The following is a 17,838-nucleotide window of genomic DNA, read 5'->3' as shown; positions in this document are numbered from 1 at the left end:
CTGCCCAGCGCCGCCAGTGCCCCCAGTCTGCCCAGCATCGCCAGTCTGCCCAGCATCGCCATCAGTCTGCCCAGCATCGCCAGTCTGCCCAGCATCGCCAGTCTGCCCAGCATCGCCAGTCTGCCCAGCATCGCCAGTCTGCCCAGCACCGCCAGTCTGCCCAGCGTCGTCAGTCTGCCCAGCGTCGTCAGTCTGCCCAGCACCGCCAGTCTGCCCAGCACCGCCAGTCTGCCCAGCGTCGCCAGTCTGCCCGGCGCCGCCAGTCTGCCCGGCGCCGCCAGTCTGCCCGGCGCCGCCGGTCTGCCCAGCATCGCCAGTCTGCCAGACTCTTCCAGATCTGCCAGTCAGCCAGACTCTTCCAGATCTGCCAGTCAGCCAGACTCTTCCAGATCTGCCAGTCAACCAGACTCTTCCAGATCTGCCAGTCAACCAGACTCTTCCAGATCTGCCAGTCAACCAGACTCTTCCAGATCTGCCAGTCAACCAGACTCTTCCAGATCTGCCAGTCAACCAGACTCTTCCAGATCTGCCAGTCAGCCAGGATCTGCCAGTCAGCCAGGATCTGCTGAAACCACCAGCCAGCCAGGAGCTGGTAGATCTATCTACCTGCCTGAGCCTCTCACTCCTGAGCTTCCTCTCACTCCTGAGCTTCCTCTCACTCCTGAGCTTCCTCTCACTCCTGAGCTTCCTCTCACTCCTGAGCTTCCTCTCACTCCTGAGCTTCCTCTCACTCCTGAGCTTCCTCTCACTCCTGAGCTTTCTCTCACTCCTGAGCTTTCTCTCACTCCTGAGCTTTCTCTCACTCCTGAGCTTTCTCTCCTGAGCTTTCTCTCACTCCCGAGCTTCCCCTCAGTCCCGAGCTGCCTCGGTCCCGAGCTGTCCTTCAGTCCCGATCTGTTCCTCAGTCCAGTGGGGTTCTGGGTGAGGACTACTAGGCCATGGTCGGCGGCGAGGGTGGACTATCCAGGGACGAAGGGAGAGGGGACTAAGACATTAAAGGAGTGGGGTCCACGTCCCGCGCCGGAGCCGCCACCATGGACAGACGCCCACCCGGACCCTCCCTATTGTTTTGAGGTGCGTTCGGGAGTCCGCACCTTAGGGGGGGGGTTCTGTCACGCCCTGGTCAAAGTATTTTGTGTTTATTTTTATGTATTTGGTCAGGCCAGGGTGTGGCATGGGGTTTTTGTAATTGTGGTGTGTTTGTCTTGGGGTTTTGGTGGTGGTATTGGGATTGTAGCTTAGTGGGTTGTCTAGCAAGGTCTATGGCTGTCTGGAGTGGTTCTCAATCAGAGGCAGGTGCTTATCGTTGTCTCTGATTGGGAACCATATTTAGGCAGCCATATTCTTTGAGTTTGTCGTGGGTGATTGTCCTTAGTGTCCTATGTGTACTCGTTGTTAGTTTGCACCAGATAGGCTGTTTCGGTTTCGTTTATTGTTTTTTTGTAAGTTCGTGTTTCTTTGGTATATTAAACATGGATCGCAATCGACACGCTGCAGTTTGGTCCGACTCTCTTTCATCACCACTAGAAAACCGTTACATCACTCCAGTCAAAATAAGCTCTGCGAACATTCAATTCCATTAATTTACTATGGGCTCGTGCTAGTGTTCCCATTTATTCAGCCGTTTATTCAGCCTTGGTTGAATTTTGTCTCGTTGTATTGTCCAGGCCTATAGAAAGCCAGAACGAATTTACGAAAGCACCCGAATGTCCATTTTGAAAGCACAATGAGTATACCATTTAGCTAAGCTAAGAATGACCAGAATAATCAATTCAATAAATGTTGGTTAGTTAGATAGCCTATAGTTAATATACTGGCAAGTTTGATGTATAACAACTAGCGTTAGGTAGCTAGCTAACATACCGGTACATACTGCTGTAATGATATGCTATGTGGTTCGTAAGGACAGCATAGCTAACAAATTGTCAGCCAACATATTGTTTAAGGTAACTTATTTGAAAAGTCATTACTTTATTACATTGAGTAGCAAGCTACCCCTTGGTCGTTAGGGCAAATCTGGTCTGTTTTTTTTTACACCTAGCTCGGTTATCAGACTATTCTTTAGTTAAGGTTGAATAGTCTATTGTTCGGCTATTAGCTCTCCTCCCCAACTTGCAACAAATTGTTGTTCCGATCTCATGATCCCTGTTCCACGCGTCATCATTCTGCCCCTGAGTCGCTCACTTGTGGACGTGCTGGCAGGATATGGCAGGATCTGCGGTTGTCCGTCAAGAATTCTGCATACAGTAGCACGTTTGTAGGAAGGTATGGTTATATTCACAGACAAATTGCTATGGAGGTACATGTGTCATTTTGTCGTGAGCAAAACCTTTTTATTTTCAATCAAAAATAATTGTACTTATAGCAACTTTTTTCCGACACAAAGGAAGTCAAAACTGACACCTAATGACATCTCAGGGAAGCAGCACTGGGCTGTATTGACGTGTCCTAAAAATAACGGCTGCTGCTTTAGATTGAACGGTCATATCTGTGTAATTGTTTACATATCTATAAAAAAAAAAAAGCTGTTTTCTTTACTTTCAGAGAGCGAGCTGACCGAGGGGTCGAGAATGCAGATATTGCCAGATTTTCACTGTTCAAGGAACAGGCCGTGGAAGCTTTATTGCTGGCAAAAGTGTCCATAACCAGATGCAATTACACTGTTCTGTGTTCTTTTTCTCCATGTCTGCCTGTCTTGTTGTACATAGAACCTGTCTCACATGCATTAATTAAAAAACCCTTAAGGTGTCTGCATCACATAAAGTATATTCTATTAACATTATATTCTATTGCTTGTCCTTAACGTACTCTGTAGCCACTAGTGTGGACACCAGATGAGACCACACACACAATAACAGTCTCTCTTCTACACTTCATCCCTCTCTCCCTTCCCCCTAAATCCTCTAGGTTATATCAGCTGTTTTGATGAACCCCTCCTGCATCTGAACTGGCTGACACCGAGGGCGCAGCATGATCATAGGTGAGATGTCACTTGGTCGAGTCAACAGGAAGTATTATTAAAGAGATGCTTTACATTGAAAGACAGACAGAGATGTAGTAGTCCCAGAGTTAATAACCCAAGGTCAGTTGGGTCAGCATTTTACCTCCTGATTTAAGATGACTGACCGTGTTAGAATAAAAAAAAACAAGGCTTAATCATGCTCTCTCTATCCATTTGTCACTCGTCTGCATGTATGTTTTGATGTGAGAGACGAAGTCAGTGCCGTCATTGCCACCTCACCCGCTCTTAAGATAACCTTCGGGTCAACTGGGGGGCCAAGGCTGGTTAGGAGACACCGCAATTGTGAGGAACTGAGTGAATATTGGGGTAGCACTGTAATTCATTAATCATATGCTGTCTGCCACTGTTCTTGCCTCTTTCCCTTTCTGTCTTCTACACCTCTCTTCCCACCTCATCTTTCTTCCTTGTTTTAAATACTTTCATGTGCATTGAAGTACAGATTGAACTTGTGTTTATAATATTACAATTATAATAATTATAATGCATGTATTATGTATTTATAACACCTGGATGATGAACTTCTTTCAATAAAGCGTTTCACATTCTCCACTGAAATACTATTCTGTGTCCTCAGATTAATGCAGATGAAGAGAGTTAGATATGCATATTTATTGTCTGTATATATGAATTACAAATCAATCATGTTTCTAGTTTATTACATAGTTACAATGTGTAATCATTGATGTCCCCTGAGCAGAAGTGGTAAACACTGTTGAAGTGTATAATTATAATACATACATGCAGACACGGCATCATTCAAATAATGGAGATTGATATGACTGAAAAAGAATGGCTCAGAGATTCATACCTTTTTTTCCAAGGAAGAGTACATGATCAGTGAATATATTCAATGTACAGGCTACAATGTGGGAATATCATGCATGGTAATAACTACAGTGCATGTGTATATAGGACTTGCATCCTTGGCACAAGAAAGTTATTATATTCTACTCTATTTGTAGGCTTCATTAATGCCATTCAGACTTGAAGTTGATACAATAACTATGACAGCTGAGGGTCATAGATTGGTATGAATATTACGTTATAACAACTTACATCTGGTTCCACCGTAATGTTTTGTCAGCCATCTTTGTTGAAGAACGCCACAAGGCAAAGGTGGCTGGCGTCAAAATTCGTCATTGGGACCACTCGATATGATTGGTCATATAAAAACCTTGGGACCCAAATGCATAATGAGTGCTCTAACTCTCCCTTGTGTTGGTCTGCAGCAATGAAGCCGTGATGCTGGGTACCTCTAAATTCCGCTGTGCAAGCTCACAACTTTTAAAGGAGGAACCACTGTAAACACGGGAACAGTGTTAGATTTTAGTGTAAAGCTTTATTCAGAGTGCCTTGCCTGCTAAAGAGCAATGACTGTATATGTTAATGGTAGAAACATTGTTGTTGCATTCATCCATTTTCTATCTTGGAGTTCACCAAGTAAGACCCTAAACGAATATGTTATAGCGCGCGCGCTATATCTAAGCAAAATATTTCAAGGGCATTTTCTCCTACTTGGGATCATTTTTAAAACTAAATTAACTTGAATCATTTAGCAGACACTTTCATAGTATACAGAGCGACTTACAGGGGCAATTAGGGTTTAGTGCCTTGCTAAAGGGCATATTGACAGATTTTTCAACTAGTCTGCTCGGGTATTCAAACCAGCAACCTTTCAGTTATTGGCCTAATGTGCTTAACCTCTAAGCTACCTTACAAGGAAGCAGCCATGCAAAACATGTCCAGTTAGCTGTTAGTTTTCCATACACCCACTTGCAGTATCCTGAAAGTGTATAAACTGTCGAAGCAGCATGACATTCCCATGATTACTCCAACTACAGTGTATAATAGACCATTTTGAATCTGAGTCGGTACTTCTATAAAAAGATTAACATTTGACTTAACTTCTTAAGGTATAGGGGGCAGCATTTTCACTTTTGGATAAATAGCGTGCCCAATTTCAACTTCCTGCTACTCATGCCGGGAATATAAGATATGCATATTATTAGTAGATTTGAATAGAAAACACTCTGAAGTTTCTAAAACGGTTTGAATCATGTCTGTGAGTATAACAGAACTTATGTAGCAGGCAAAACCCAGAGGACTAACTGTTCACTGAGTCCTCATTGGCAGATGATATTTCTTAGGAACCTGTTTTCAGTTCCTACCGCTTCCACTGGATGTCACCAGTCTTTGGAATTTGGTCGAGGTTATTCATTTGTGCAATGAAGAAGTAGGCCATCTAGGAACTGGGTAACACTGTTGAGAGTGCGCAAGACGTGAAAAGTAGCATGATTTGTTGTCTTCCTGTATTGAACACAGATAGACCCGTCTACAATTTGATCGATTATTAACGTTTAAAAATACCTAAAGTTGTGTTACAAAAGTAGTTTTGGCAAAGTTTATAGACAACTTTTGAAATATTTTGTAGTGACGTTGCGTTTTTTGGAAGCTGTTTTTTTTCTGGATCAAATGGGTCAAATAAATGGACGTTTGGATATATATGGACGGAATTAATCAAACAAAAGGACCAATTGTAATTTTTATGGGACATATTGGAGTGCCAACAAAAGAAGCTCGTCAAAGGTAATGCATGTTTTATATTTTATTTCTGCATTTTGTGTAGCGCCTGCAGGGTTGAAATATGCTACCCTCTTTGTTTACTATTGTGCTATAATCAGATAATAGCTTCTTATGCTTTCGCCGAAAAGCCTTTTTAAAATCTGACATGTTGCCTGGATTCACAACGAGTGTAGCTTTAATTGAGTATCTTACATGTGTGATTTAATGAAAGTTTGATTTTTATATAATTTGTTTTAATTTGCCGCGCTGCATTTTCCCTGCTTTTTGCCCAAGTGGGACGCAACCGTCCCCTTTCCTAAAGAGGTTTTAAGCTCACAGAGAAATCTGGTCACGTGTGTAAAGGTTTTTACTGTACGTACTGTAAGTGCATGTCGAGCTTGTGTGTCTAATATGTGTAAGTGTGTATCTCTCGGACCTGCTCGCTCATGCTGTTGATACCATCAGGCCCCAGTAGGTTGGCCGCCTGTTTCACGAGGTCTGTCCGGCCACAGTTGAGCATGCGGAAACCCAGGTCCTGCAGAAACTTAGCCTCTGTGGACGCCGCATCAAGCTTCAAGTTGGCAAAGATGCAATCGTCTGCCCTGAGGGAGGGATAAGGATGATTAATACTCATGATTCCTTCAACAAATTGACATTTTACACATCCATATAGCATGTTGAATGCTACCATAAATATCAAATTGCAAACTACGACATCATCAAAAGAGGGAATCTGCCACAAATTATGATGGATTCTAAAGATCTCATGTGGTGATCTGGTAGATAACGCTACACTTGCTTTGTGCATTTCCCAAGGCAGTTTTAACACATGACAGTAATAGATATTCAATATTTTTTTGTATCCATTCAAGCTGTGTTTTAAATGGCCATGCTTTACATTAAAACAACCCAAACAAGAATGATTAGTGCATATCCAGTACCAGTCAAAAGTTTGGACACCTACTCATTCAAGGGTTTTTCTTTATTGTTACTATTTTCAACATTGAGAATAATAGTGAAGACTTGAAACTATGAAATAACACATATGGAATCATGTAGTAACCAAGAAAGTGTTAAAATCAAAATGTCACAGTTGAAGTCGGAAGTTTACATACACCTTAGCCAAATACATTTAAACTCAGTTTTCACAATTCAAGACATTCAATCCTAGTAAAAATTCCTATCTTAGGTCAGTGAGGATCACCACTTTATTTTAAGAATGCAAAATGTCAGAATAATAGAGAATATTTTTTTTCAGCTTTTATTTCTGTCAACACATACCTAGTGGATTAGAAGTTTACATATTCAATTATTATTTGTAAGCATTGCCTTTAAAATGTGTATCTTGGGTCAAATGTTTCGGGTAGCCTTCCACAACATGTTGGGTGAATTTTGGCCCATTGCTCCTGTGTAATTGAGTCAGGTTTGTTGGCCGCCTTGCTCGCACATGCTTTTTCAGTTCTGCCCACAAATGTTCTATAGGGTTGAGGTCAGGACTTTGTGATGGCCACTCCAATATCTTGACTTTCTTGTCCTTATCTTCTTAGAGATAGGGGGCAGCATTTCTACTTTTTGATAAATAGCGTGCACAATTTCAACTTCCTGCTACTCATGCCAGGTATATATATTATATGCATATGATTAGTAGGTGTGGATAGAAAACACTCTGAAGTTTCTAAAACTGGTTCAATCATGTCTGTGACTATAACAGAACTTATGTAGCAGGCAAAACCCCAAGGAAAAACTGTTCAGAATTTTAAAAAATTCTCCCTCTGACAGTTCCCTCAAGTGTCTTTGGCAAGGGAAATTAAGATAGCACCCATTTTCCAGTTCCTACGACTTCCACAGGATGTCACCAGTCTTTGGAATTGGGTTGAAGTTAATCATTGGTGAAATGAAGAAGAGGCACATCCTGGAACAACGTTACACTTTTGATAGTTACGCAAGAGGGAAAAAGGTCCATGATTTGTTTACTTTCTCTATCGAATACAGTTTGCCCCGTCTACAATTTGATTGATTATTAACGTTTAAAAATACCTAAAGTTGTATTACAAAAGTAGTTTGAAATATTTTGGCAAAGCTTATAGGCAACTTTTGAAATGTTTTGTAGTGACGTTGTGTTTTGGAAAGCTGTTTTTTTCAGAATCAAACCTTCTTTATAAATGGACATTTTGGGTATAAATGGACGGAATTAATCAGAAAAAAAGGACCAATTGTGATGTTTATGGGACATATTGGAGTGCCAACAAAGAAGCTCGTCAAAGGTAATGCATGTTTTATATTTTATTTCAGCGTTTTGTGTAGCGCCGGCTACGCTAATTATTTTGTTTTCAACTCGTTCAGGTGGTTCAGGGGGGGTGCATGCTCTCAGATAATCGCTTCTCATGCTTTCGCCGAAAAGCATTTTTAAAATCTGACATGTTGGCTGGATTCACAACGAGCGTAACTTTAATTGAGTACCCTGCATGTGTGATTTAATGAAAGTTTGAGTTTTATCGCGTTTTATTTGAATTTGGCGCTATGCATTTCCCGAGGCTATTGGCCACACTATCTCTAAGAGATTTTAAGACGGAGAATCGTTATTATCTTTACCAGAGAAATATACCAAAGAATGCGCTCTCAGTCACGTGCTTGGAAACACTACTGCCAAAATGGGAGCCACCTAGAAAAACTACAATTTCTGGCAAATTTTTTCCAAAAACCAGCCTGGAACTCTTTCTAAAGACTGTTGACATCTAGTGGAAGCCCTAGGAACTGCAATCGGGCACGATTTCTCCCTATTATAAAAGTGCCAGCCATTGAAATCAGTGGTAGGATGAATGTTTTTTGGGGGGGTTTGTCCTCTGGGATTCGCCTGCCATTTCAGTTCTGTTATACTCACTCATGCTGCCTAGAAGGCCAGCATCCCAGAGCCGCCTCTTCACTGTTGACGTTGAGGCTGGTGTTTTGCGGGAGACATTTAATGAAGCTGTCAGTTGAGGACTTGTGAGATTTTTTTCTGATCAATTTGATGTTATTTTAATGTACAAATTACTTTTCTTTTAAAAACAAGAATTTCTAAGTGACCCCAAACTTTTGAAACGGTTGTCTATATGTAATCGATTATATACTGCTGGCCTGCACATGCACCATAAAAATATGAAATGGAATATTGACCAGACTTGACGTAGAGTCGGGTGAATGCTGAGCCACATTGATCAAATCAAATTGCATTTGTCACATGTGCCAAATACAACACATTGATCACATTGAGGGACATGTTGGTGTCCTGGCACCACACTGCCAGTCTCTGACCTCCTCCCTATAGGCTGTCTCATCGTTGGCAGTGATCAGGCCTACCATCGTTTTGTCGTCGCCAAACTTGATGATGGCGTTAGATTAGCGCTTGGCCATGCAGTCATGGGTGAACAAGGAGTACAAGAGGGGACTAAGCATGCACCCCTAAAGGGTCCCGGTGTTGAAGATCAGCATAGCAGATGTGTTGTGGCCTACCCTTAACACCTTAACGCATATCAGGAAGTCCAAGATTCAGTTGCAGAGGAAGGTGTTTAGTCCCGGGGTCCTTAGCTTAGTGATGAGCTTTGAGGGTACTATGGTGTTGAACATTGAGCTGTAGTCAATGAACAGAATTCTCACGTAGGTATTCCTTTTGTCCAGGTGAGAAAGGGCATGGTGGAGCACAATAGAGATTTCATCGTCTGTGGATCTTTTGGGTCGGTATGTGATTTGGGGTGGGGTTTCTGGGATAATGGTATTGTGAGCCATGACCAGCCTTTCAAAGCACTTCATGGCTACAGATGTGAGTGCTATGGGTCGGTAGTCATTTAGGAAGGTTACCTTGATGTTCTTGGGCACAGGGACTTTGGTGGTCTGTTTGAAACGTAAGTATTACAGACTCGGTCAGGGAGAGGTTGAACATGTCAGTGAAGACATGCCAGTTGGTCATCACATGCTCTGAGTACACGTTCTGGTAATCTGTTTTGTGAATGTTGACCTGATCACAGTCCTCCAGAACAGCTGGTGCTGTCTTGCATGCTTCAGTGTTGCTTGCCTCAAAGCGCGCATAGAAGTAATTTAGCTCATCTGGTAGGCTTGTGTCACTGGGCAGCTCGCGGCTCTGTCTCCCTTTCTAGTCTAATGGTTTGCAAGCCCTTCCATATTCTGATGAGGATAGGATTCAATCTTAGTCCTGTAATGAGGCTTTATCTGTTTGATGGTTCACAGGAGGGCATAGCGGGATTTCTTATAAGCGTCCGTGTTAGAGCTCCTAGTTTCTTGAATGAGACAGCTCTACCCTTTATCCCACTGTGGATGTTGCCTGTAATCCTTGGTTTCTGTTTGGGGTATGTACCTGTAGGTCACTGTGTGGACTACATCATCGATGCACTTATTGATGAAGCAGATGACTGATGTGGTACACTCCTCAATGCCATCAGATGAATCCTGGAACATATTCCAGTCTGTGCTAGCAAAACAGTCCTGTAGCTTGGCATCTACGTCATCTGACCACTTCCGTATTGAGCGAGTCACTGGCACTTCCTGCTAAAGTTTTTAATTGTAAACAGGAATTAGGAGGATAGAATTATGGTCAGATTTGCCAAATCGAGGGCAAGGGGCAGCTTTGTACACGTCTCTGTGTGTGGAGTAAAGGTGGTTTAGAGTTTATAAAAAAATATGGTTGCACATTTGACATGCTGGTAGAAAATAGGTATAAAATATGAAAGTTTCCCTACATTAAGGCCACTAGGAGCGCTGCCTCTGGATGAGCCTTTTCTTCTTTGATTATGGCCTTACACAGCTCGTTGAGTGCGGTATTTGTGGTAAATAGAAGGCAACGAAAAATATAGATGTATTTTTCATTTCACCTTTATTTAAATAGGCCAGTTGAGAACAAGTTCTCACAACTGCAACCTGGCCAAGATAAAGCAAAGCAGTGCGACACAAACAACACAGAGATACACATGGGATAAACAAATGTACAGTCAATAACACAATAGAAAAGTCTATATACAGTCTGTGCAAATGTAGTAAGATTAGGGAGGTGAAGCAATAAATAGGCCATAGTTGTGAAATAATTACAATTTAGCATTTAAACGCTGGAGTGGTAGATGTGCAGAAGATGAATGTGCAAGTAAAGATGCTAGCGTGCAAAGGAGCAAAAAATAAATAACAATATGGGGATGAGGTAGTTGGGTGGGCTATTTTCAGATGGGCTGTGTACAGGTGAAATGATCGGTAAACTGCTCTGACTGCTAATGCTTAAAGTTAGTGAGGGAGACATCAGACTCCAGCTTCAGTGAATTTTGCAATTCGTTCCAGTCATTGGCAGCAGAGAACTGAAAGGAAAAGCGGCCAAATGAGGAGTTGGATTTGGGGATGACCAGTGAAATATACATTCTGGAACGCATGCTACGGGTGGGTGCTGCAATGGTGACCAGTGAGCTGAGATAAGGCAGAACTTTACCTAGCAAACACTTATAGATGACCTGGAGCCAGCGGGTTTGGCGACGAATATGAAGCGAGGGCCAGCCAACGAGAGCATACATGTCGCAGTGGTGGGTAGTATATGGGGCTTTGGTGACATAATGGATGGCACTGTGGTAGACTACATCCAGCTTGCTGAATAACGTGTTGGAAGATATTTTGTAAATTACATCGCCGAAGTCAAGGATCGGAAGGATAGTCAGTTTTACAAGGGTATGTTTGGCAGCATGAGTGAAGGATGTTTTTTGCAAAATTGGAAGCCGATTCCAGATTTAATTTTGGATTGGAGATGTGAGTCTGGAAGGAAAGTTTACAGTCTAACCAGACACCTAGGTATTTGTAGTTGTCCACATATTCTAAGTCAGAACCGTCCAGAGAAGTGATGCTACATATGCGAGCGGGTGCAGGCAGTGATCGGATGAAGAGCATGCATCTAGTTTTACTTGCATTTAAGATTAGTTGGAGACCACAGAAGGAGTGTTGTATGGCATTGAAGCTTATCTGGAAGTTTGTAATTACCCTCTTTGGACTAGGCGTGCCTCAAACGACCCACCTCGACAACATTCTGTGAAATTACAGAACGCCAAATTCAAATTACAGAAATCGTAATATTAAACTTTCATGAAAATACAAGTGTCATATATCATTTAACCTCTTGGTGTTAGGGGGCACTATTTTAATTTTTAGATGAAAAACGTTCCCGTTTTAAACAAGAAATTTTGTCACGAAAAGATGCTCGACTATGCATATAATTGTCAGCTTCGGATAGAAAACACTCTGACGTTTCCAAAACTGCAAAGATATTGTCTGTGAGTGCAACAGAACTGATGTTACACTACATAAACTTACACAAATGCTTGTCTAGCGTTGGCTGTAACGCATATTTTGAAAATCTGAGATGACAGTGTGATTAACAAAAGGCTAAGCTTGTGTTTGAATATATTTCATTTGCGATTTTCATGAATAGGAAAAGTTTCTAGGGGTATTTATGTCCGCTGCGTTATGCTAATTCGTTTCAGGCTATGATTACGCTCCCGGATTGCTAGTCGCAAGAAGTTAAAAGCTTAACTTCTTGTTAATCCAGCCGTGTTGGCAGATTTCAAAAATGATTTACGGCAAAAGCATACCATGTGATTATCTGAGGACAGCGCCCCGCATACAAAAGCATTAAAAACATTTTCCAACCAAGCAGATGCTTCACGAAAGTCAGAAATAGCGATAAAATAAATCCCTTACCTTTGAACATCTTCATCTGGTTGCAATCACATGACATTAGTTTCATCTTACATTTTATACAGCCTTATAAATGTGAGCTTTAATGGAGACCGAGAGACCAGAGACGAGCAGGCAAGAAGGAGGAGATTGAACGGAGATAGGAGAGAGATGGAGCTGTGTTCTGAGGATAATTTGTGGCGTGTTGGTCAGAAGAAATCATGGTAAGTAAGCTGAACTGAAGTAGCTAGCTGCCATTATATAAAATTATTATGATCTAGTAGGCCAAGCTAAATATCTGACAGCCAAAAGCTGAATTGTGGCTGGCTAGCTTATAAAAGCTACGTCAGAGTAAAGAGGAAGAAATTGTGTATGTAAGTGATCTATCTTGCTAGCTATCGTAACTAGCTACAGTAGCTCACTTTAGCTAGCTAAGTCTTACATTTAGTCGAGTGTCATTTGACCTTGTTCTCGACATCCCCATTGTTTGAAGGTTGTAAATGAGTCTTCAAAAAAACCTAGCATATAGAAAATTAGCTAGCTATCTAGCAAGCTAACATTACAGTCCAGAAAAGTTAAATTCATGGTGACAGGTGGTGGGGAGTTTAATGTGATGCTGCAAAATGACGTGCACATTTTCTATTGGCATCTTGTCACTAAATATCAATGATAGTCTTTGTTGTGAAAAGTTGGTTTGATTTTTCAGGTGCAAGTGTGGACACTGCCATCCAATGACCCCAACAATAAAGAGCATCTGCTGCAGGGAGATTGATGACTACAGTACTTGGGTTTGGTGGAGGATCTTTCTCGAAGCCAGAACATCTCTTGTCTGACCCTGCATCCAGGTTTCGAGTCATCTTCCCTCAAACCATAGACAGGAACATGGGCCCCACCATGACATTACTCATGAGTAAGTCATGAATATTACTTTTCATTTCGGTATAGCTACTACTTTGAGTCATGTCTCCAAGACTTTTGTAACTACTAATAATACCCCACGTCCCCTGTCTCTAGGTGTTTCTGCTACACAGGCTATTGGCAGATAATCCACTGGGCCTAGGAGTTCTGGGACAGCACATCAGGAAACCTTTGCCATTCTATGTTGTCTGCTATTTGCCGACAGTTCCCTGATGGGCAGCTACGAAAGTTTCCAATGGCCGAATTTGGATGATTGACAATATAAATGTTTTAATCGAATAACTCCTTTTTGTAATCGAAAAACAAAATCGATGATATTGTCACCTGTAATCACTTTATGAAAACAGCATGCAGACATTTTTAACCAACAATTCGTCATTTAGAGGTGGTTGATTATTTAGAACACTTGCACAGATTATACATGTTGTTAGGTGGTTGTCAAGCAACTGATGTCCATCAAATGATTAACCATGAGGTGTCGTATTAGACTGATACTGGTGATAACACTGTCATTCAAATCAATGCTCTTGGAACTACCCATCCCGGATCCGAGATAATTGTCATCAACTACACTAATTAGCATAACGCAACGGTCAAATAATCTTACTAGAAAAAATCCATATTCATGAAATCACAAGTGAAATATAGCGAAACACAGCTTAGCCTTTTGTTATTCACACTCGTCTCAGATTTTGAAATTATGCTTAGCAAAAGCAAGACAAGCGTTTGTGTAAGTTTATCAATAGCTTAGCATAGCATTATGTCCAGCTAGCAGCAGGAAGCTTTTGGTCATGAAAATCAGAAAAGCAATCAAATTAATTGTTTACCTTTGAAGATCTTCGGATGTTTTCACTCACAAGACTCCCAGTTAGACAGCAAATGTTCCTTTTGTTCCATAAAGATTATTTTTATACCCAAAATACCTCCGTTTGTTTGTCACGTTATGTTCAGAAATCCACCGGAAATAGCGGTCACGACAACGCTGAAAAAAATTCCAAATGATATCCATAATATCGACAGAAACATGGCAAACGTTTTTTTATAATCAATCCTCAAGGTGTTTTTCAAATATCTATTCGATAATGTATCAACAGGGAGAGTTGGCTATTCAGTAGGACTGGGAGGATAATGTCTACCCTCTCTCTTTTACGCAAGAATCACTCTGAGAGCCATCAGCTGGCCACTTATGCAATGTGGTCGTTTACGCTCATTCTTCAACATAAAGGCGTGAAACTACGTCTAAAGAATGTAGACACCTTAGGGAAGACGTAGACAAAGGAATCTGGTTGATATCCCTTTCACTGGTCAATAGGGATGCATAGGAACAAAGATTTCAAAATATAAGTCACTTCCTGATTGGATTTTTCTCAGGATTCTGCCTGCAATATCAGTTCTGTTATACTCACAGACAATATTTTTACAGTTTTGGAACCTTTAGAGTGTTTTATATCCTAAGCTGTCAATTATATGCATATTCTAGCATCTGGTCCTGAGAAATAGGCAGTTTAATTTGGGAACATTATTTTTCCAAAAATAAAAATACTGCCCCCTAGCTTCAGTCACTGCCGTGACTAGGCTAGAACGTAATTTTACAAAAATGATGAATATCACACTGTTGTTACTGACTACTAGTGGTGGGCAGCAAGGTTGATTTGAATATGTGCTTTACAGATACCTACCTTACTAAAACCCCAAAGAGCAAGCAATGGGGAAGAATGGAGTGCGTCGGGAAGCAGTGGAACAGGCTATGTGGTCCAGATTTGAATTGAAGGAACTTAGGGGATCTTAACAGACCTTCATATAAGCAGTTGTGGAGACCTGTTTACTTGGCTAACTCACAGTGGTATAGTTAGACAATGAAATCAAGCCTTCGGCCTATATACTTGTGGAGATCTGAATGGATTTGACAAGTTTAAGGAACATAGGCTAGGTGGAGGTTTTCTATCAGTGAACAATTTGAGCTATTACCATGTTGCTTAAAACCGCTCAGATCTCAGATGGTCCTTTTGAAAGTCAAGAATACTTTAAATACTCAGATGCCATACTATTTTGGGCTTTGACAGCAGCTGCTCAATTAGATATGAGGATGCACTACCGAAATTAATGAATAACTGGAAACATTCTCAGTATTTCGAAAATAGTGTGAATTGTGGGAAATTTTGTGGTTTAAATTCCAGAATGTTATACTCATTTTGGCTCTTCATCTATACTGAACAAAAATATAAACTCAACATGTAAAGTGTTCGTCCCATGTTTCATGAGCTGAAATAAGATCCCACTCTAACTGACAGTTGTGGCTGCTTCGCGTGATGTACTGTTGTCTCTACCTTCTTGCCTTTGTGATGTTGTCTGTGCCCAATAATGTTTGTACCATGTTTTGTGCTGCTACCTTGTCAAATCAAATCACATTTTATTGGTCACATACACATGGTTAGCAGATGTTATTGCGAGTGTAGTGAAGTGCTTGTGCTTCTAGTTCCGACAGTGCAGTAATATCTAACAAGTAATCTAACAATTCCACAACAACTACCTAATACACACAAATCTAAGTAAAGGGATGGAATAAGAATATATACATATAAATATATGGATGAGAGATGACCAAGCATTATAGGCAAGATGCAATAGATGGTATACAGTATATACAGTACATATGAGATGAGTAATGCAATATATATGTAAACATTAGTAAAGTGCCATTATTAAAGCGACTAGTGATCATTTATTAAAGTGGCCAATGATTTCAAGTCTGTATGTAGGCAGCAGCTCTGTGTTAGTGATGGCTGTTTAACAGTCTGATGGCCTTGAGACAGATGCTGTTTTTCAGTCTCTGGTTGTTGTCCGTGATTATTATTTAAAAATGCTTTACGGCGAAAGCATACCTTACGATTATTTGAGAACACAGCCCAGTTGACAAATTATTACAAACAGTAACCAGCCAAGCAGAAGAATTGCAAAACTCAGAAATAGAGATAAAAGGAATCCCTTACCTTTGATGATCTTCATATGGTGGCACTCAGAAGACATTCATTTACTCATTCATAAATGTTCCCTTTGTTCGATAAATTATCTTTATATCCAAAAACCTCTGTTTTGTTTGTGCGTTTTCTTCAGTAATCCACAGGCTCAAAAGCAGTCAAAACAGGCAGACAAAAAACTCCAAATTGTATCTGTAAAGTTCATAGAAACATGTCAAATTATGTTTATATTCAATCCTCAGGTTGTTTTTAGCCTAAATGATCTATAATATTTCAACCGGACAATAACGTTGTCAATATAAAAGGTAAACAAGAAATGCTCTCTCTCGGGATTGCGCATGAAAAAGTGTGATAGGTAAGGGTCCACTCATTCAGACTGGTCTTACTCCCTCATTTATAAGAATACAAGCCTGAAACAATTTCGAGACTGTTGACATCTAGTGGAAGGCATAGGAACTGCAAATTGAGTCCTAAATCAATGGATACTGTAATGGCATTGAATAGAAAACGACAAAACCAACAAACAAACAAAAAAAATTCTTCCCGAATGGATTTGTCCCAGGTTTTTGCCTGCCAAATCAGTTCTGTTATTCTCACACACACTATTTTAACAGTTTTGGAAACTTGAGTGTTTTCTATCCACATCTACCAGTTATATGGATATCATACCTTCTGAGCCCGAGTAGCAGGCTGTTTAATTTGGGCATGCTTTTCATCCAAAATGCTGCCCCCTACCCTAGAGAAGTTAAAATCCCCAGCCACAATAAATGCATCCTCAGGATATTGGGTTTCCAGTTTGCATAGAGTCCAGCGAAGTTCCTTGAGGGCCGTCATGGTATTGGCTTGAAGGGGGATATATACAGCTGTGACAATAACCGATGAGAATTCTCTTGGGAGATAATATGGTCGGCATTTGATTGTGGGGAATTCTAGCTCAGGAATTCTGTGTTGTGCTGTTACCATGTTTATCATGTGGTGTTGATGCTATGTGTTCTATTTAATCCCAGCCCCCGTCCCCACAGGAGGCCTTTTGTCTTTTGGTAGGCCATCATTGTAAATAAGAACAAGACTTGCCTAGCTAAATGAAGGTGAAATAGGACACAACCAAGAATAGGACACAACCAAGAAAGTTGATTTCAATGAAGCTGCAGTGAAGTCCAGTCTCCTGACCTGCACAAACCTCGCACAAGCTCGGAAGGGGGAAAAAGGAAATACAATTTATAATACAAATACCGAGCTAGAGTATATGCTAAAAAAAAAGAAATTATATTATTTTATACTAATACAATTCCTCAGAGACAAATATTTAGTTTAACAAGTAATCTAAAAATAAATAGGTGTCAGAAGGCAATACTTGGTGCAGCCTCCCCTTGCAAGCTTACCGGCACGTATAGCCTTTTTCTATAATGTTTTATGAGATTGGAAAACGCATTAGGAGGGATCTTAGACCATTCATCTGTACATGTTTTTTTCCAAATCCTTGATATCCTTCAGTCTGCGTTTATTGAATGCCCTCTTCAATTCAAACAACAGGTTTTCATTGGAGCTCAAGTACGGATATTTATTTTTTATTTATTAGGATCCCCATTAGTCAATACCAATGGCAACAACTAGTCTTACTGGGTTCCGACACATAACAAAAAAATACATTAGACAAAGGAC

At 40.8% G+C, this 17,838-nt stretch overlaps 1 protein-coding gene across 1 annotated transcript in view; it reads right to left on the bottom strand.

Moving 5' to 3' along the window:
• LOC112214454 (ankyrin repeat and BTB/POZ domain-containing protein BTBD11-A) overlaps positions 1-17,838 on the bottom strand; it is a 195,473-nt gene that overhangs the window by 57,286 nt on the left and 120,349 nt on the right. Inside the window, exon 5 of the mRNA XM_024373202.2 lies at positions 6,021-6,186. Within this exon, the coding sequence (XP_024228970.1) occupies positions 6,021-6,186 (166 nt within the window). The remainder of the gene's footprint in view (positions 1-6,020; positions 6,187-17,838) is intronic.

The sequence above is a fragment of the Oncorhynchus tshawytscha genome, linkage group LG15, assembly GCF_018296145.1.
Source record: "Oncorhynchus tshawytscha isolate Ot180627B linkage group LG15, Otsh_v2.0, whole genome shotgun sequence".
Classification (NCBI taxonomy): Eukaryota; Metazoa; Chordata; class Actinopteri; order Salmoniformes; family Salmonidae; genus Oncorhynchus; species Oncorhynchus tshawytscha.
This window is presented reverse-complemented; position numbering and strand designations above follow the sequence as displayed.